At 42.3% G+C, this 21334-nt stretch overlaps 2 protein-coding genes and 1 non-coding gene across 10 annotated transcripts; all 3 read right to left on the bottom strand.

Moving 5' to 3' along the window:
- Positions 1 to 285: 285 nt before the first annotated feature.
- LOC133158650 (vinculin-like) lies at positions 286 to 15830 on the bottom strand. 8 transcript variants are annotated; one of them, XM_061285970.1, is made up of 24 exons: positions 15364 to 15830; positions 12614 to 12684; positions 11678 to 11828; positions 11197 to 11305; positions 10806 to 10928; positions 10256 to 10416; positions 8217 to 8307; positions 7995 to 8142; positions 7763 to 7916; positions 7509 to 7681; positions 7325 to 7423; positions 6432 to 6622; positions 6177 to 6203; positions 5719 to 5918; positions 5388 to 5516; positions 5172 to 5321; positions 4885 to 4993; positions 4461 to 4763; positions 4267 to 4391; positions 4005 to 4190; positions 3121 to 3273; positions 2402 to 2605; positions 2025 to 2129; positions 286 to 1827 (listed from the first exon to the last, which is right to left on the bottom strand). In XM_061285970.1, exons 1-24 carry the CDS (start codon positions 15529 to 15531, stop codon positions 1681 to 1683), a joined length of 3477 nt encoding a protein of 1158 aa, XP_061141954.1. In that variant the 5' UTR covers positions 15532 to 15830; the 3' UTR covers positions 286 to 1680. The 8 variants fall into 8 exon arrangements, with proteins under 8 accessions (XP_061141954.1, XP_061141953.1, XP_061141959.1 ...); XM_061285969.1 differs by having other exon boundaries at positions 3121 to 3276; XM_061285975.1 differs by having other exon boundaries at positions 3121 to 3276; positions 15354 to 15490.
- A 1716-nt stretch (positions 15831 to 17546) lies between these two features.
- Positions 17547 to 21052, bottom strand: LOC133158028 (tissue-type plasminogen activator-like). Its single transcript, XM_061284820.1, has 11 exons — positions 20874 to 21052; positions 20451 to 20541; positions 20308 to 20359; positions 20071 to 20221; positions 19893 to 19975; positions 19799 to 19822; positions 19550 to 19727; positions 19307 to 19452; positions 19084 to 19224; positions 18780 to 18928; positions 17547 to 18159 (listed from the first exon to the last, which is right to left on the bottom strand). The coding sequence occupies exons 1-11, from the start codon at positions 21035 to 21037 to the stop codon at positions 17965 to 17967; spliced, it is 1374 nt and encodes a 457-aa protein (XP_061140804.1). The 5' UTR covers positions 21038 to 21052; the 3' UTR covers positions 17547 to 17964.
- On the bottom strand, positions 18298 to 18369 carry trnaa-ugc (transfer RNA alanine (anticodon UGC)). The gene has a single exon. It is a non-coding gene; the product is annotated as a tRNA-Ala (tRNA).
- Positions 21053 to 21334: the final 282 nt, after the last annotated feature.

Consider the following 21334-nt stretch of genomic DNA (forward strand, 5'->3'; position numbering starts at 1 on the left):
ATGAATGTGCATGTCACCATGCAATTTTGGATTGTCGCTGTTTTCTGCAGTGGTTCTCAAGGTTTCCCTTTTGTTGCAATGCATACATGAAAATCTTGAAAACGCATCTACAAGTCAGCCATATAAATGAAAAAGCAGAATAAAATTCTATTGAATAGTAAAATTCAGTTAAGTGATTATTATTTGATTTGGTTGAAACGTTTGAATAGAAAAAAAAATGGAAGTGCTGGAAACAGTTTTTGATATCTAATAGTGTCAGGTGTTGCAACATTTCTTGGCTCAAAGTCATTCATAATCAGTCTTTTTATTCTTCCAAGGCATAAACAGCACATGTGTTTGCATGGCCAAGAGCTCTCGGGATACATTCAGGGTGCATGAGACACATGTACACATGTACATACTGTAATGTACATAACACACCGTCGCTCTCAGCAAGCGGCTGCCACATGCTCACTCCATTCAAGTCCCTTTAATGCCGTGCTTGTTTCTACTCACGTGTGCACACATACACTGATTCTCCATTTAGAAGTTATATTTGCCCAGCAATCATACAAAAATTGATATAAACCATAAAATGAAAGTGAAACAAGAGCTTGTGGTTGCATGTAATTTGGTTAATTTGTGACGCCACCACTCCAAATTCACGATGACCCCCCCCCCCCTAGAACAGTTCAACTGTTAAGGAGATAGGACATACAGGAAAATAAATGTTATATATATTGCTAAAAAAATATGTGAAATATGACAGAATAAAATGTATGATGGTGGTAATGGGCTGTTGAAGCGTTATAGATTTAAAATGTAGTTGTGTAATGTCCAATGCATTATTTGGCTTTAAAATTAAATAAAAACAAATAAGCAGCCATAAAAACTTCACAGTTCAAATAGGGATGGACATTTGATTGGTTATGAACATAATTTGAATTTGAATATGTTTCAACAATCTGAATGATCTTAACTCCTTCCATGCCAGAATTTGTTGAAGAGTTGTGTCTTAACTTTCCATAGACCTGTGTAGTCGTCAATGTTTTTCTTTAAATAGCAAACCCTGAGACAGTCTTGCACTCCAATTTACATCAATTAAAATGGCTAATTACCAGTAAATTTGATCATTATGCCCATCCCTATTAATAATAATGAGTCGTCATGCACACAGCTAATGCTAAGCAAATAATTTGTTACTTCGGCAATCACTCAATCATGAACTAAAACATTTCATCGCCAACCATTTCCAATCCAGAAGACTTCATATGGTTCAAGTACAAGCGAATTGTAGGCGATGATGTCATACCTTCAAATCGACACTCAATCAGCAGCGTTAATTATTCAAAGTAAACATGAGCGGAGGAGAGTGCCGTCCTTAAGCCTTTTAAAGTTGGTGAGGATCTCTCATAGGTGACTATACACACAAAACACAAATCTCTGTTAAACACAAAAGTCCTATCATAATGTCTCAAGTTGCCTTTTAGAAAATAGAAAACATCTTCATGCAAAAAATATATTGCTACCTGCAATCAACATACCAAAAATATATAGTAATAAAAATGCTTCCTTCGTGTCCACTTAAAAACAGACAGGAAGAGCTTTAAATGAAGCACATCTACAGTGGATGATGGAGAATCCTCTATGTTGCTACTTCATTATTTTTGTGTGCTGCTGTTCACAAAGTCATTGCTGCATTCATTGGTACCAGGGGGTTTTGCGTACCCAGCGGAGGGTGAATCCTGCATCCGTGCGGATCTTGATGGAGGCCGCCTCAGCTTCCCTCACAGTCTCCTTTACGGACTGCATCAGGTTCTGGGCGTTGTGGACCAGCATCTCTGTGGCCTGCACAAATCAACGAGACAATGGGAAGGGAGTCATGACACCAGAAAGAATTTGAATTTATTATGGGGGACATGTTATGGAAAATACATTTTGTTGTTTGTTTCGTCTCTAATGCCTGCAAACCCATTAAGTGTGACAATAATGGTAATTTATTTCAAATTATGCACTGTGGTTAAATAGCCAAATGAACATTTTACCTGCTCGGATTCCTCTTCACTAATGTTTGTTCTACCCAACATAGTTGCTTTCACGGTGGAGAGGATCTTCAACTGAGTACTGATGGTGGGGATCCGCTCACACACCTTCAACAAGAAAAACAAAAATGACAAAAAAAATATTTAGGATTTCAGTGGATGCATTGTCTTCCAAATAGTGTTTTATCATTGGGGCAAGCAATTGCAGCAGTGCTCTACGAGTCCTACAGAGGGCAGTATTGTAAAAAAGAATGTTATTCAACAAAGCTAATATAAGTAAAACATTTACTTTTGTTGTTTGTGCTTGTTAGAAAAGCACACCAGACAACAAGAAAGATTTTTGTCGTTTTCTGTGTCCCATTTTTGTATTAAAAACCAACCTGCAGCAGGTTGGTCCTGATGCGTCTATCCGTGCACTGCTTGGCCACTTCCTTGGCGAGTCTCGTCACCTCGTCCGATGCCTTGGCGATGTCCTTGGCACATTGGATCAACGCTCGCTTGTTACCGCTGCCACCGCGCACTAGACGGGACATCTCGGCCATCAGCAGAGCCATGCGTTTGGCGGCCGCGATGATGTCGTTGCCCTGAGACAAGGGAGTAATAAGATGAGGAGAATGTCCAAGCGTAATATTAAAGGAGGGTTAAGAATCATGAGAATGTTAATGACAAGCATCCATTTAGTCATTTGCATGCAGTATGCACACAGAATATCGTAAAATTCCCATGCATGCTGACCTCTCAGCGCTTTAAGGTTAGTTACCATGACATCACCCAGACTTCTTTGGGAAACTGTCATCCTTGGCATCACTGGTTGCCATGACAACGAGTGATTGACAACAGCAAGATTCCTATATAAGGGCGGGAAATCCTGAAGCTAGTTGGGCATAGTGGTGCATCGATTTAAAAAAAGCCATTCCATCAAGTGTCAACCTTTAGTACAACTTTAGCATCTGAGCAGCCACAGCTGGTTGGAGGTTGCCATGGTAGCGGCAGATGCAATCGGTTTGAGTGACGCTTTGTTTTCGCATGCGAGTGGAGAGAGAAGTGGTGGAGTTAAATAATCCAGCGGCAAAAAGGCGCTTGTGACGTCAAGTCAGACCTTGCTAGACCACTTGCGCGCCTCCTGGTGCAGAGCCTGGGCGGCCGCCAGCATGGGTTGATTGACAGGCTGGTTGGAGGGCATCAGCAGCAGCTCGGGCTCATAGTCATCCTCACCATCAGTAAACTCATCTTCATCGTCTACCTCTACTGCCTCCTGGCAGGGCAAGGCGGGGAAGGGGTGTATTGCCGGCGGTTGGATTGATTGGGGAGGGAAGGGGGAGGAGGGGAGAGAGCCAGGAGGCGTTTAGTACACCACGAGAAGCAGTAGGTGGAAGAACAGAGGAAGAATTGAAGGAGGAGTACAGGCATCATGGAGGAGTAGGAAGGGAAGGCGGGACTGCGCAGTGAAGGCGAGGCCGGGAGAAAAAAAATAATAGGACTGCAGCTGCGACCCTGAGGTTGTGATCTAACAGGAACGAGGTCTCCCTCCACAATTCCAGTGGGACGCAATAAAAGTGATAGTTTCCGCCAATGTGCATAGCTAAACGAAACCCAGCAACAATTGCTAGAATCTGAATTGGGCTGAGAGACTGCCAGGGCATATAAAGGCGAACAAAAATTCACATTTACAATGAAAATCTTCGAATAAAACAGCAAGTGGGAGGAAGCCGGAGTACCCAGAAACGCAGATTTGAACCCGAATCTTCTGACAGATTTTTGGATTATGCAAGTGTACTTAATGAATTGCCCACTTGGTTCTTTTTTAATGACCAGATGACAGTTTCCATTCTTCTTCTGAAATTGGAATCAAGCCCCCTGATGTCCACATTTCAGCATCAACATGACTCACGATATATGAATTCACAGTCAACAGAGATTCCATGACCACAATAGTAAAAGTCAGTTGTGCAAATTGAGGTCAATATGCATATGTAGACCCACCTTGCTGGACCACTTGCGGGCCTCGTCGTGCAGCTGTTTGGCGGCCACCATCATGGGCTCACTCACAACCTCTCCAGCCTTCTGCTCCGGGAACTCTTCATCCTTTTCTTCCGGAGGAGGAGGACGCGGGGGCGGCACCTCGCCCTCTGGCAGGGGCGGCTTGGGTGGAGCCTGCTCATCACTCACCTGGAAGTAAAATAGGTCCAAATTCCATGGAGAGACTAGACACGGAGCACATCCGGTGAATAAGTGTTGGACTCACTTGGAGCTGATCTAGGTCAGGCGGCGGAGGGGGGAACTCCAGCTCCTGAGGTTGGAAGGCCTCTCTGACTTTTCCCACAGCGGCCAGGATCCTTAGACAGGAGTCCAAATAGGCCTTCTGCAGCCCTGTGGAAGGGTCAGAGGTCATCCGGTATCATACAGAGATTGTTTACGGCTTCTACTGAGTGTGAGTACCTTTATCTTGAATGTTGCCAGCCACCGCCTTGGCCTCCATGACCATGGGAGAGATGGTGTGAGACAGGACATCTGACGCGTGTTTCACCAAGTCCCTGAAGCGCGGATCCTCCGAGTTCTCCACTTCCCTCTTGGCCACCAACAGAACACGATTGGCTCGCCGCGCGATGCTCGTCGCCCCGGCAACAAGCATTTGGGGCTGAACATTCGCCATGGCAACTCGGCACTTGTCAATGTCTTTCTTGATGGCTTCCTCGGATGCGTCCAGCAATGACTTGGTATCTATGGCTTCATCAACGAGACCTGCACTCGCAAAGACACACAAATAGGAAATAGGAGCAATAAATGTGAGCCAAAAAAACCCTAAATTGAATCTAATCTACTAGTACCTGTTGATTCCAACGACATCTTAAAAGGATCTCACCTGTGAGTTTCTCTACATTGTCAATCCATTGGTTCTTCATGGTGTCAAAGTGCTCGTATGCCGCTTTATTCCCAGGATTCTTCAACAAGATCCGAGCAGCAGAAGTTACCTGGACCAGGGGCGGACTTGCATTAGGCAAACACGGCAAAATGTTAAAAAAGATTATTCCATCTTTTTACTTTTGAGAAAATTCACTTGTGAGATAATCCTCCAAAACTATGGTACTATTTCTGTCTTTTTTTTTTTTAAAGAAATGAAAATGTGGTGATTTAAAAAGAAACAAGCACCTGCGGCGTGAGCTCACGTGCATGTTTGACCGCTGCGTGGATCCCCTCCACCGTGCTCTTATTGGCCGTTCCCACAGCAGCTGCCTTCTCAGCTGTAGCCCCCAGACGACCTGCATGGGCCTCAAAATTCCCAGCGCGCTCCTCAAAAACCTACAAGGACACAGACGACTCAAATGATACTGCTCGTCTTGTGAATCTGTGAACACCACAACTGACCTCGTCTCTGTTGGGGGCATCCGGGGGTGCGGTTGCGGAAACGGACAGCAATTTGATAGGCGTTGTGGTGTCACTGAAGACATCAGATACTTCCTGGGTCATCACCTCCTGCATTTTGTGCCGCAGATCCTGGTGTAGGAAGAAACGCCATGATATGACCATTGGGGGGCGCTCTCCACCAGTGCATGCTGAAACCTGAGCTTATCTGTTTATACTTGGGGGTAATAAAAGTTTCGGTCTTAGGCCCACCATATTTTTCATCATATTCTACTTCCTAGACATAAATGACCAATTTGTGATTGTTAAGAATATAAAGAAAAAAGTGCTTTACCTTAAGGCTGTCATGTAGCTGTGCGGCGGTCGCTCGAGCGTGGGGGGCCTCGGCTTCTCCCCTGCCAGCCATGTCAGCCAAGGATGTCATGAGAGCCTCTGTTCTGTCGCAGCGTCCCATCATGTCCTGGCGGTACGGCCCCAAGAGGCCTCCTGCCAGTCTCCTGCCTTCTCCAACCATCCCTCTGATAGCCGCCTGACCTGAAGACATGTACATTCGTCAGAGGTCGTCCTTCATATCACATTTAAATACTGGCCTGCTCCTGGATAAAAACAAACACATCTATAGAGGTGATGAGGGAGGGGAAATTAAAAAAAAAAAGCATTCAAACAAGGATTTAAAATGTGATGATTTTTTTGCAGACCATAGTAAAATTTGACAATCGCTGTTTTGAAGTCATGAATATTTAAAGAGTGAGGGTGCATCATCAGTGGAAGGTAAAAAGTGGAAGCCAGTACCTGTGTTCCACTCTAGTCTCTCACACTCTGTTCCCGAGAAGCAGCGTGGGAGGGAACAGGTGACGATTAAAAAAACAGACACACAACACAACCAAGAATTTGAATATGTTTTTCTTACTGAATGTTTTTACGGCTCAGGATTTCTTCAACCTGTTGCATGGTGTTATTTTAAATAGGTGCCCGGACTTTTCTTTCTGAATGGCAACTACAGTTGCTCAATAAGTGTCGGTCGGGTTTTCCAGGACCCTCACTCACCTACACCTCGGTCATCCACTCCAGGATTAGCGACCCAACGCAGTGCTTGCTCCATTTTGCCCTCCAGAGTAACTGCAGGCTTGGCGGGCCTCATGTTGGCCACAGCTCGGTTGGTCTTGGCCTGCAGGGTCAGCAGGGCCGCCCCGATTTGCTTTGCCAAGGCACGAGCTTCCGGACTGTCACCTTTACCTCTGAGACAATACAACACAACACAAATTTTTTTGTATAAAGTTGTGCATAAATAGGCGCATCAAATAAGAAGAGAAATAAGGTGTTGAGTTATCCAAAGTCTTCTCCACCTTTAAATTTGTTCATGTTAATTTTGTTAGAAGCCCAACTTTTCATTAACCCTCGGTTAGAGAATCATCCCTAAAGGGAAATACCATTGATGTTGATGCAACTACTTTTTTCTTTAGTCAACATTTACTTTACCATACATTTCCAATCATACAGGGGATCTAAAAAGTCTACACACCCATGGACAAATGCCAGGCTTTGTGATATATATAAAAAAAACAATCAGACCACAAAAAAAAAAAAAATTCCAACTGTTTCCATCATGATTGGTATTGTTAACTACTACCAAGGACGGAATCCACATTTTAAATCAATAAAAATATACACCTTCTGGCCCTGCAATCAAAGAATGTATTGAGCAAATGTCATGAGCCTCAAGAGTTACTCAACATGTTTATGTTGTGTTTCCTTTTATGGTCATTGAATTCAGAATCTAGTGAATTAATGATTCATGCTGTTATGACTCAATGAATTTGAGGAACAAGGCAGGTCATTTTTTTGAATAAGTTGCTCAAACTTCAATTTGATATTTCCCTTTAATTTCCGCAAAACCATTTTAAAAACAACCCCTTTGGTTCGTCAAACATTTTAGCAACCTTATCCTTGGAGGACTGCCGAAAGTTGACAGGCAACAACATAACCTCCAGGCAGGTAAAATGTGCCACGCATTGGTCACACAAGGCTGCACTCTAATCCTGGGAATGAAGGGTCTTCCAATTAGATAAAAACACAGCACCGTCATTAATGTCAGCGAAAGGAAAATCTACTAAATAAACATACTGTTTGCGAAGCTCCACAAGTCTGGCGGTGAGGCCTGCGATCTCACTGATAGAACGCAGGATGTCGTCTCTGTCTTTGGGGTCTTCACACAGGTCGGCAATGCGTTTGGCTTCTGCGAGTAACGCCCGGATGTTCTCACCTTCCAGACCGCCGTTTGGGTCAGCCAACCAGGCCTTAATAAAATAACGCCATCATAAATATTAGCCTGTAAACGTTACATGAACAAAACTCAACGTGGTGTTGTTTGAGGAGACCTGCGCGGCATCCAGTCTCCTCGCGATGGCTTGCTTGGCATTGATAAGAGCTTTTAGTCTTCGAGCAGCATTGTCCACTTTGGCAAATAACAAGTCTAAACCCTGAGAGCATTGGCTGGCACGTTGGACACACGCCTGGCTCGGACCCTGGCCTCTGCCGCAGATAATAAATACATGTAAATCTTTTTCCAGTGATGGTAGCAATACTCTTTTCATAATAAGCGTGCAATACCTGACTCGAAGATCGGCAATCTGGTCGGTCATTTGTCCCAGAGCTTTGTGTGTTGCCAAAATATCCTTCCTCTCCTTCCCGGCACAAAGCTCTCCCACCTTTCCCGCCTCGTCCAGAATCACACGCAATGCAACCTCACCCGGTTCACCTGAAGGTGGTGGTGGTGTCAATAGGTCAATAAAGGTCAAGGCCAACATAAGTGTAGACCACTCTGATACAAACCTGGTTGTCCATAAGGGTCTTTCAGCCAACCTTTCGCTTGGATCATTTTCGATTCAATCAAGGCCAACGATCTCTTCAGTGCTTCCATATCCTATAAAAATGTTAAAATACAAAAGTAAATATTTATTGTTACCGTCAAATAATAAGGGAGAACACATATAAAATTGTTTATAACCTTTTTTTGATTACTGTTAAATCACTGATTTGTGATTGTATCAATCTTCTGGATTTAGAGATTGGACCATTAAATAAATAAATAAATAAATAAATAAATAAATAAATAAATAAATAAATAGATAAATAGATAAATAAATAAATAAATAAACAGCCTGATACTCTATATCTTATCACAATCAATGATATTGATTGAAGTAAACATTGAAGATGCATAAATTTGAACATTGCTGCTTTCTGCTTAAGTCTGTGTTTTTCATTGCACAGCAATGTTATTCTCTTTTTTTGTGGTAAACGTTACACAATTATTATTTTTTTAGTTGTTGCTGAGTCATTTGTTTGAATGACTTCAACCACTTTGGTGCCCAAGATGTCATATTACCAGATAAAAATAGCACAAAACATAGCCTCACTGAAAGAGGAAGACGCAATAGGAGGATGTTGCTGGCATTTGTTACCAAGGTTAGCACAACACAAATAATACAAATAATATAAAATAGCAGCTAATTTGGACTGCACCAAAAACTGCTTTATCTTAACCATAAACTCCAGTTTGCGTCGATAGCTTTATGAAATAATTAAGTCCACAAATCTTCAATTAATCGAGTTTATAAGTCACTCAAGCTAAATTAGTCACAGCAGTCATTAAAACACTACGTACATGCCATCAAAACAAAACATGCGATTATCTTTATTATAAAGTTGTAGTTTGGTAAAAAATAACAAAGAATTGGATGTATCAAAATATTAATTTTCCCCAAAAAATAGAGAAAAATATTTCGCTTCCAGTTCAGAGGACGATAAAACGCTTGAGTGGAAACATTCAATAGGTCATGTATTACGGATGTGTCTGGACCAGCTGATTTTATATAATTCATGACCCGGGGAGTTAGGGGCAGGGCAGCCCTTCATGATGACTGGAACTGGCAACAATATGTGCACAGCAACCACTCAGACACACAAAGACAAATCATTGTGTGGACCGGTTATGTGTGTTGAAACATGCAGAGTGACAAGTTGGACGAGGGAAATTGATCTTATCATCTCTGATGTTCTAAAATAAATAAATAAATGGTGGCGAGGGCATCAAAATATTTTCGGGGTGAAGTCATCTTGACTGAACAATATCTTGTGTAACACACTGACAGTATCAGCTGGAGAGAAAATACAGTAAATGAAGTTACTTGACATGGTAATAATAATTAATTAAATATTGTAATGAAAGTGACTGTACTGTTCGGTATTCAAGTATCTATTAATTTTTTACAGCTTTCTATTCTACTCAGTAAATAAAAATAAAAAAATCTGTACTTTTTAGTTCTTACTTTGCCAGATTAGGCTCGTGATTTTTTTTTAACTTAAAAGATTTTAATCGGTACTTTTACATGAAGACAGAGGGTAGGTATTTCTGTCACCTCTGCTCAAATCACACAAACAGATGGACATAAAACACATAGTGATGAGTTACATATGTACAGAACATCATCACATTAGCTGACTGAAACACGGGACATACAGGTTATTGCGTACCAACCAGCATGGCATTTACACTAAAATGTGTTAAACCAAGTGGCACAAACACGAGCACTGGAGGCTGCAGATGGGGAGAGAAGCAGGCTTACCTTCTACAAGGAGGGAAAATAATGGAGGAGGAAAGTACAGAAAGAAAAAGGAAAAGGGGGTTACACCAACAAGCAAAAAGAAAAAGTGAATCACAGAAGGTAGAGAGATGCTCTCTGCAGCAAAGAGGCTTGCATGGCTAAGACTATGTGTGTGTGTTGTGAGCAGGCCTTCCACATTAAAACTGCAATTAAATAAATGTGTAGGGATTAACTTGAGAGGGTTTAAAATGAGCTGAGTGGCACCTTATTGGCCCAGGCGTCCTCGTCCCATGTGGTAAGCTGTAAGACTCGGATGATCTCGGTGATCTCGCCGCTCATCTTCTCGAAGGTAAAGCGGCGGTTCCTCTCAGCTTCTTCCACGCCGGCGCCGCCTCCGCTCTTGGTTGCCACGAAAATCTTTATCGCTGAGGACGGGAAAATGAATTGGGCATGTCATTGGAAAGTTTCATTGGTTGCTTTCCAGTTTGGCTGCTTATTTCTTCCCAGATGAGTTGAAACTATTACCACTGTAAATCCACCATCAATAATTTCCCCTCCTATATGTAGGCCGTAATGGCCTTGGTGTTCCAAAACCTTTGTCGATACTTCAGTGTTGCCCGGCTCTTGTTAGTCGATCCAGGACAACAGGCAGCAGCGTGGGTGCTTGTAGTCAATCTTACAGTTCAAGGCAACTAATGACTGTAATGATCCGTGTTGCTATAACAACCGTGCGGCATGCTCAGTGACCCGCTCTCTTTGGCTTTTTTGTGGCGCAGTCGGACCCACACACACGTGGACACGCACACGCTCTCACCTGATATCAGGACAGGCAGCAGCTCTTTGACCGTGCTCATGGAGTTGATGAGCATCTGTCTGTGCTCCTGGTGTGTCAGCTCCTGCTGCCTCTCCTCGATCATCTTCGACATCTTGGTCATCCCTGAGCAAAGGCAAGCAAACAACAATTTAGTCATGCATGCAAATCCCTTCCAATGGTGATGATGATTAGCCTGTCGGCTTACGCCAGGTTGAAATTTGTTTGCATGCTGAACTCATTTTCAGCAATATTTTCACATATTAACACAAAACATGGAATCGAATGGACGATTTTTCACTTTTGATTATATTTTTAGTGATTAACGATTTATCTTAATAACAGCATTTGATTTGATGGACATCATTGCTGTTTAGAAATAGTTCTTGCTAACCTGGTCCCAGGTTTTTAGTGTACGTGACGAGGTCCTCCATAGTCTCCACCACTTCGGATACCGTCAGATACTCCATTATACCTTTGCATACGCGAATAATCTTACGCACCTGGAACAGAACACACATCACATACATAGAGTAGCATCAATGATAAACATGTTATTGTTATTCCTCAAGTGTGTGTGTGTGCAGCCTTGTGATTTCTGTTTAACTATAAAAAGTTTGCTCCTTCAAAACGCATGATAAAACACGGTGACGTGCTCAATGTGATTCCACTTAGTAGAAGTTTCAAATATCCAACCCACACATACACACACACACTGATTCTGCATCATGATAGAGAAAAGGTCATTTGATCTGACTGATTGAATCTAAGTGAGACTCCCATTACTGAGCTCTGAGCTCAGTTCCTTCTCCCGTGCGCCGCTATAAAAAGCTGTATTTCCCGGAAAGAACACAAGCGGACGAAGACAAACACACCTCGGCCTCATCGAACGTAAGCAGCAGGTCAGACGTGCCCGACAAAATGCCTCGGGATCCGTCGATGAGGTAATCCCGAGCGGGGACAGAGTAGGGGTCCGTCTTCAGCATCTGAGCCGCTTGGACCAGTTTAGAAGACGAGTTCTCCACCCTGCACACACCGGGAACACGTATTTCTTGTTTTCGGTTATATTGTAAAAAAAATGTATGATTGGGGAAATGACATAAGGCACAAAAATGTTTTGTTTTTGAGTAGCTCGATGCATACATGTTTTATTAGATTGAATAAGGTGATGAATTTAAGTGCTTGAGAGAAGCCAAGGCACCTCCTCCTTCTTCTGACCCCCACTGGTGAGGGTATCGATGGCTGCTAGTTCATCTATATTTAGTCAGGTTCACATTACACATGCCCCCTCTTCCTTAGCCCTGTGGGTGAGATTTACGATGTGTATGTATACATGTGCGTCTGAGGGTGCACTTTTCACATCTATATCCGTTTTAAAATCTAAAATCTGCTCTTAAGTCGAACGATAGACAAAGGCAGCTGATCCTTTATGATCTAAAAGCCATGTTATGTTGCTGAACTTGAATCATTGATTTGCATAAATCTGTACGCCACTCAATGCAGCCAGATCAATGTCATGGGTACGGCATTGCTGTGCAGGCTCTTTCCGCCACCCTATTAGACGTTTAGAAGCCTGCTTGGAACACAACAAACAGCCTCACAGCCGGATGGTGCACAAGTCACCCGTGGGTCTCTTCTGACTGAGCACTCAGTTCAGAAGTGGCTCTTTGTCTCAGCTGGGCATGCTGCCATATTTCCGAGCATTAAACTGCCCGGAATCCTCTTCCGTACTTTTCCGAATAAGTTCTCTGTCTCCTCAGTGATAACGTGGATTAATTCCATCACACAGAGTCAATGGTAAACAAGCGTACTTGATGAATGCAGGCGGCATGTCTCTCTTTAGCACCTGGTCCTCGGTGGTTTGAACTGTTTCCTTCCCAACCTGCAACACATAATCGGAAATGTTTGTATTAATACAGAAAAATATAGTCTTTTGGTATTATATAAAACTTTCACACAATTTACTTGGGTGACGATATGACATTTTGGTGCAGATTTGCATTTGGTGCACATTTCAGAAAAGGCCATCAACTTAAAAACTGAAGACCCACACATGTAATTGCTCGACATATAAACACGAAAGCGCGAAGGGGGGCTCACACACTGGAGATGCAATTTCAGGAAGATGACAACATCAGTCTCTCAGTGCCGCATTGGTGAACTTCACTTAATAGACTTTGCGGCCCCCAGAGAGTCACAGGAAGATGCATTCGTAGCGAGAAGCAAACACAAGCACCATCTGGCATGCAATAAAACAGCAAAGGATTCCTTGAAGCTTGCAGGAATGAAGTTTTGCGAGTATAGTAAGCGAGTCCTGATGAAACTTTAGACAAAGAACCTGCTTGAGTGCAAGCGCTTCGTGTAATTGGCATCACTTAGCATCGATTATTTGATGTGCAATCGCTGCATAGTTAATGTGCAGTTAAGTGTCTGTAGTGTCCACAGTGACATTCCATGTGTTTGTTGGAAAGTTGTGATGCAACTGAGTAGTTTTAAAATAATTGTTTGCTTGATTAGTTTTGCATCAGAATTGTGTGCCAGGAATTATGGCACTTAAGTTGATTAACTTGGAGTGGAGAAAAATATAGATAATTATGCATTATGGGTTTTTTTTTGGTCTGTCATTGATGAAATGAAAATACCAAGGTGAACTCTTGGCAATACACAACGATTGAGTGTCTTTACAAAGTAAGCTGCAAAGAGAAAGAAAGGGAAGCATAGTGGGAAAGGTAGTGCAGGGTCATCCAATGAATTACATCCCAAACAGAAGCAGGTGACTCTTCCACTCACTTCTCCACAGTAAATCTATTTATTCCTCCCTCCCTCCCTCCCTCCCCTCCCCTCCCCCTAGACGTACTCAGGAATGAGATTGACATCGCCTCCTTGGGGAGCTGAAACTTCCAAGCGCGGCTCCGTCATCGGCACACTTCCAGCGAGCTTGCGCGTTTCCCTACTAATGCACCAGCTAATCTTTTAGATGTTTAGTTGGATCGTCAGCTCACAGACGTGCAACCTCTCTGACAGATTGACACAATTTTGTTCGCATCTGGAAGAATCTCAGTGACCTACTTTTTATACACATGGCCCACCATGCTGGGGGTGAACAGTGTATCAGTACGCAGTGGGACTCTCTTTTACATCTTTGCATCTGATAGCGAAAATAAAAAATCTGAAGGCGCCCATCATGTACAATGAACTTTTTCTTCCCAGTAACCAGCATGCTTTGTACACTTGTTTCTATCTTTCTCATCCATTATAGAGCACTTGTCTCCTTTTCAGCTGCATTGCTGCAATTAGCAAGCATCGTCAGTAGATAAAAATGATCCCCCAAAACTTAAATCCTTAATTACATCCGATAAGATCAGCTTTCTCTATTTGGTATAGCTTCTCTAAAAAAATGCATTAGGGACACATAGACATGCCCGAGGCTGCTATTAGCCTCCCTCTGCTCGCCGTCTGGTCGGATCTACTGACGTGATCAGGACAAGGAGAGAGATACAGTAATCAACCATCATGGACTTCAGTTTACAACTATATTTATTTATTTATTGGTTGGTTTAAGAGTGGTGAACCTTTTACCCATCAACACACATTTCTGTTTTCATAAAGTACTGTGAAGGACATGAAAAAAAAAATGTAACAACTGAACAAATGTCTGTATTGTACATTTAGCCTTTCTTCAACAGTTCTTCTAAGATTGTGTTTTTACAATTGCAATGGCAAGCTGGGACTCTAAATTGGTTGTTTGGCTACTGTATATGTGCCCAGTGATTGACTGGCGACCAGTCTAGGGTGTAACCCGTCTTGACAAAAAAGTCAGCTGGGACAGACTCCAGCTCACCCGTCAACTAAATGAGGACAAGCTTAAAAAAATAGATGGGAGGATTAAATGTGCTTGTGGGGTGCCAATGGGACGTACTACTGCAGTACTGCTGTCTGTACTCGCATAGCAATAAAAACGATTTGCTAGTTGGACTATTTTTTTCTTTCTACAATGAAACATCAATCAGGGTTAACGTTGCTGTGAAATTTTGGTGCAAATCTGGATAAAGATGCATCGTATCAAGGATGGTTTTGTCACTTTTTCCAGTACATTTTTAAAAGCTAAATAATTAAGACCATTTATGAGTTGTACAATTGGATTCTGATCCAATATATGTCCCCCAATAAGCCAAATGAAAAACTCTCTTGAGTGTTGTCTCTTGACTGGGCTGGTATTGATTTTGCCAGTCAGTGCACACAGACAAAGTGACCCACTGTGTAATCTCAGTTTAAATTAAAAATGACCAATGTGTGTGTCAAATCAATCTTCCGCCCCACAAACTCCATTGAGGATGTCTGAGTGTCCAACTGATTAGCATGAAGGGCAAAGTTGAACATATTATATTGCGTTTGGTGACTCACTTTTAAATCATTGTGTTGGTGTGCAAAGATCAAATACCATAAAAAAATGTCTCGATCTCAAAATGTGATTAAATGTCTAATCTGGTGTTAATTGTACCACGTTGACATGATGAATGCCAAGAGAGCAAACTGGTAGAATAAACTCACATCGACTCACCCGCACAAGGTTGCTGACTGCAGCCTGCACCGCCTGCACCGGTACGGACAGGTCCGGGATGGCTTTCCCGTCCACCTCGCCCTCTTCGTGCATGATGACCAGGTGAGAGATCTGCTGGGCCACCGGCTCCAGGATACTCTCGATGGTCTTGGTATGAAACACCGGCATGGTCAACGACTTTTACCGCAGCCCCCAAAGCACACACGAAAAGGTGATCGGTGGCTTCTTTGCAAAGAAGCCCTCCTTTCTTGCTTTTTATTCTCTCCCCACTCGCGGGAGGAGCAACAACCACGTCCGCTCTGACGGTCAAATCTAGACCCGGGTCCCTCCGGTGGGTCTACCCTTGTCGTGCCAGAAGGAATCACCGCCCTCCGCCCAATCACGGCGAAGACGCAGCTTGCTCCGTGCCTGCGCTATGGAGGAGGCTCGGAACCTGTGCGCGCTCACGCTGCACGCGCATGCACGGGCGCAGCATCGTGCAAGTGACAGCTCTTTCCAAGTTACGTCATGCATGCCTGCCAGTGTGCCCCCCCCCCTCCCCAAAAAGGAAAGGGCTACATTAATGAGAAGAGGAGGGGATTCCTCGATTGGATGAGGACGTTCAGTGCAGTGGCACCAACAGGAGGAATGTGCCATTACAAGAAGTGGATAAGACTTTACACTGACATTTCTACATCCAAATGGCTTACAAAATTAAACATAGTTTTTAGGTTCAAAATTTCAGTTTATTGATTTAGGAACTCTCAAACCTTATTTGCTACTCTATGTTTGCATTGGTCACTCATTATGCAAGTATTCAGAAATGTATAGGTATTTTTTAGGTAGTACTTGGTATTACAAGTTTGAAAATCACTGCTCTTCTAGCTCATAACATTTTATTTGAGGACCCAATAAAATTGACCCGTGGCCAATTTTAGGTCCCGACCCTACACAGAGTCGAGGAAACTGGAGTTGAGATGTACCAACGTGAAAGAAACAGAAGTGCCTTTTTTATGAAGCTACAAACTTATATTTGACACATGAGCTACGTTCATTAAATGCTTGGTCAGTAGTCCACATCTCCAAGCCGTTCAAGTCTATATTAAGACCAGGAATCCATTTTGCTGTGAAGCAAAGAAGAGAATCTCTTCATGGGGCACAAACCTATTTACAAACTCACATTATTTTCATGCATAAACAAATGCATTACAGAAACTTATCATGGTGCATTGAAATTGTTGGCATTAGAAATGAGTGACGTCCCCAAAGTGTTGCTGGAATAGGGACAATCTCAATGGGTGCTGAGGAAACCAGAGACGTCCCAGGCAAAAACTGCAGTATTTATACCCTGGAGACATTCACACTGTAGCTATGTGTGTGTGTTTATGTGAATGTGCGGGGGTGTGAACAAGAGGCTGTTGTCATCTGGACTGGAGAGACTCTGGTCCACCTGGTTGAAGAGACTCTCGTCTACTATTATTGAATGTCCAGCGTTTATATACTCAATGGAATCACATTTTTACAAGAGCTCTTAACACGGCTGCCACTGCGAAGATAAAAAGTGCAGTAAATGACATCACACTGAGAGGTCACTTAAATATAACTATCCTAGTGGTTACCAACATTAAATACAGTAGCGGAGAAAGTCCATGTTCAATTGACTTATACAATTGAAAAGTTTCTAAACGATTCCCCGTGTTTTTTTTTTTTTTTCAAACCAAAGAAAAATATGCTATTATAATTTCTGTACCCTCTCACTACCATGAAAGGGAAATAACCATCTCATCATTACTCTGAAGATGAAGCCTCAGGAGTAACTTGGATGGGAAGCGGGGGGATCCAACCTGAAAGCTTCCAGCTAGGATTCAAACAATCTTTGACCATGATCTGTCCTAACCTTCTCTTTCGAAATGTCCTTTCAGGGGAGTGGGACTCTTACTGCATCTCATAGCCATGTATGGTTTGAAATCATTAAGTAAACACATTTGTGTGAGTAGTTGAGGTGTGTGTAGGGGGACAAGCGAGAGTTATGATTGGGCCCCAGCAGTGCTGTTGTAAACTATTCTGACTTGGCATTTTTTTTGGACTGGTCGCCAGACAATTTTCAGAAGACTTGCCGGGTACTTTTTTGTAAATCACATCAGGATTTTCTTTATTCCATAAAAGCATTCTCTAGTGCGCTGTGTGAACATCACTCCACTGTATGGCACTGTACCGCTTTATTATATTTTATTTGTTGCAATGAGCTTGTAGGGTGGATAATTCCACTTAAAACATTCACTTTTGCACAGTATGAAAATAGCTGCAATAAAGTATTTAGATCAAATATGCTAGGCAGAATAATTACATTATATTAAATTATTAAATTAAACAGATCTGGTACATACTGGAAAAAAAGAAAGACAATTGTATAAAGCTATTGTACATCCAATACAATAAAAAAACAACATTTCTTTAAAAAAAAAGACATAAATCCTCAAAGGATTATTCTGTCCATGTGCAGTAAATGCTCCATTAGCTGCCACTCCGTGCACGGTGCAATAAATTGCTGCAACGATTATCTCTGCTGCCAAATATTCATTTTGGAATTATCTAATTTTATCATAAGGGATTGACTAACCTTTATTTTTGGGGGTACATGACACCTTCAGTATACTGTGGTAGGTTTGTTTTCTCTGCAATCCATTTGTTATATTTGGTGAGCTGAGTGTAAACCCCGGGATTGTTTTTCACAGCGCAGCCAATGCCCCAGCTCACAACTCCGAACTGAAAAAGCCGACCAGCGGCTTCACACACCAGTGGACCACCAGAGTCGCCCTGTGTGGAGAAAAATCACATGGACAATGTCATTTCCATCAGTGCACCGTATGAAACATTACACTTATTTTTTGATCATTTTTAGCTCTCGTATGCGCCTGATGTGGACAAATGGAGGGATAAAAGGAAGACAAAACGTGGAGATGCCGGGGATTGAACCCGGGGCCTCATACATGCAAAGCATGCGCTCTACCACTGAGCTACATCCCCTTACAGATGCCCACTCGTATACAGTTGTTATTCTGACGCCCTCTAGTGGGGGGTCCTTTGAATTCTAGCCAAAGATGCCCGTAAATCATATATTTGCCGTACATAGTCATGCCTTTAATCATCTTGCAGAATAAATTGCAAAATAATCTGCAGGGAAATATTTATTAGTTGAAAATTAGTATTACTTTCATGCTTTTCAAGTTGTGCACATTATTAATCACTACCATTTGGAGAGGATACCACAAGAGTTTCATATCATCTTTTCTGCAGTTAAAAATATGCAGTCACATGTATAGACAACCACTTCTGTTTTTTTCCAACACGATCATTTCCTCTAGTTGCTTCTATTTCACATAACCAAATTTGGGATGCAATGTGCAAAAGTTATTTGAATGGCTGGTCTTGCTCACCTGGCAGGAATCCACGCTCCAGTTGGGTCCCGCAGCACAGAACATGTTGTCAGTGAGCATATTTGCATAGATGGAATTCTTTTCACAATGAGACTGGGAGAGACGATTCACACGGGCCTCCTTCAAGTACTGAGAGAAGTGTATCGCCCCTGCAGACAACACAAAAACTTAGGTTAGAAACTTGTTGGAAATGGTAGAATGTCATGGCTAGTGGTCTAATGCAAATATTTACGACTTGTGATATATATTGTTTTGCCTTAATACTTTTGTCTACAGTGTTTGTTGGGAATTATGTTGTACCTACCAGAGCTCTGCTTGCCAAATCCTGCGACAACGCACTGAAAGCCAACGGGAAGTTGAACGTCAGGTGGAGGAAGACAAACGGTGCGGACAGATTTTGATTGCACAGCACATCGTCCATCTTTGCTTTTGATCTTCAACAGGGCTGAAAAGACGAACAGAACCGCTTAGGGTCTTCATGGATTGCACAGAGATAGCTTTTTACTCAAAGCTTTGCTTGTGCTCACCTATGTCATTGTTGTAGTTGGTCTCGTTGAATGCTTGATGGAGGATGATTTTTTCCACAGTAAATTCCTGTTCGTTGACCGCATCTGTTTCATTGATGGCACTCTTACCCAGGAAGACAGACAATCGCTGGACGTTGGTCACTTCACTGAACCAAACACACCGACACATTGTTCCACATGAGTCAGTGTTTTTATCAAATGAGAGGAAATGATTAAGTGTTAGTTCTGTGTGTTTGGCCGCACCCATCAGGGAAGCAATGCGTAGCCGTGAGAACCCAGCATGGAGCAATGAGTGAGCCTCCGCAAAAGAACTTGCGCCGGTTATAAATGGCGGCGATCCACGGCTGTGACCTCGCGGTTACGAACGAACCGCCCACAATTTTGTGCATCCTTTGCTTGGACGTCTCGCCACATGTCAGTTCTGCAAGGATGGTCAGGAAGGGAATCATCAGATGATGTTATTGTGATAAGTTAGGAGCACAACTTTATTACCTGTATCCACAGCAACGGTGGAACCTGGAGGGCAAAATGACATTCTTAGAAAGTGCAAACCAAAATGAGAAGTTTTAAAATTTTAATCTCTTACAGTTGGGAATGTCACAGAATTCTCTCACGACTCTCTTTCCTCTTTTGACACGACACCATGGCTTCGGGCTCTGGTCAGGATTCCTAGAAGGTAAACATTTGACGTATGAGTTTGATTTGTTGCGAGACCGAACTGATATTATTAGGTATTCCTCCAGCAAAAAGTGGATTTTGCCTACCTGCAGTATCTATGATTCCCGATTCCAGATGAGGCACTCCAGGGGTTTTTGAACATTTTCCAATTAAGACAGCGATGCCCATTTGTTGTTATGGAAATAATTCCCCTGTAATTGCTGCAATCCCCTGAACAACACGCCTCTGAAGCATCAACTTTGGAAAAAAATAAAAAAAATTATAAATGAATCTTCACATTACAAAATAAAAATACACACAAAAGTGAAAAACAGTGAGGTCACCTTGACGCGAGCGTGTATGCCCTGTCGACTTACGGCACTTCTTTGAAAATGCCTGAAAAAGAAGGAGCATGCATTTTTTTTTTTGATAACAATGACTCAATTCCCAATAATGAAATGAAGTCATGCACTTGAAATTTACTTACAACTTCAATACTGACAACGGCAATCATCGACAGGATGACTAAGAAGTTCATCTTTACTTCTGCTTTTGTGCTATTGTGGCCTGGACACGGGCTAGACAAAAAAGAATTGACAATATCAGCACTGAATGCCCTTATAGGGAGATTATCTGAAGTGACACGAGGACAGACGCGCGTGATTATAAGGAAAGATAGTGAAGACATGGCGATAAAGTGCATCAGTTGTGTTCATTTATTACAGTATCGGAGGAGCTTGCAATATCAAAATATTTTCTACCCACAATATACAGCATCAACATGACATGATTGGATAGTCAGAACTGTAATTTTACTTCATTTTCCCATAACACTGCATAATAAAAATTCAAACAATAAAAATTGCTTTGTCTCCATAATAGATTGGGAAATTTGACAAGAGATGCTTACCTTTCTGTTGGAAGACTGTGTAAAAAATCCTGATGAAGATTCTTGTTCACTTTTTCTCCACGCGTCTTGTCTTTTTGTTGTGTTTGAGTGCTGATGTCCCCTGCATCCCTTCCATTTATGACTGCTGAAGCTGGGAGGAGTTTAATGCCAGGCCCACCAAACATCACTCACACATATCACGCTGACGTTTAGCTTGACGGAAGAATTGCTCATGACGTGTGACATCAGCACTGTCAAATAGAAGAAGTTTATCTAAAATTGGTAATAAAACAGGCTCTCACGCTTTTGTGAGGAAGACATACAAACTGACTGAAGCACAATTCAGGTTGTATGTAAGTGCCGAAAAAGGCAAAGCTTACATTGATGTATAATGTAAATCAATTGCATTTTATGTAATAATGCAAAAAGAATGACATTAAGTTTGCAGTATGGACTGCAATGTATGGACATTTAAAGTACTA

The sequence above is a fragment of the Syngnathus typhle genome, linkage group LG8 (genome assembly GCF_033458585.1).
Source record: "Syngnathus typhle isolate RoL2023-S1 ecotype Sweden linkage group LG8, RoL_Styp_1.0, whole genome shotgun sequence".
Classification (NCBI taxonomy): domain Eukaryota; kingdom Metazoa; phylum Chordata; class Actinopteri; order Syngnathiformes; family Syngnathidae; genus Syngnathus; species Syngnathus typhle.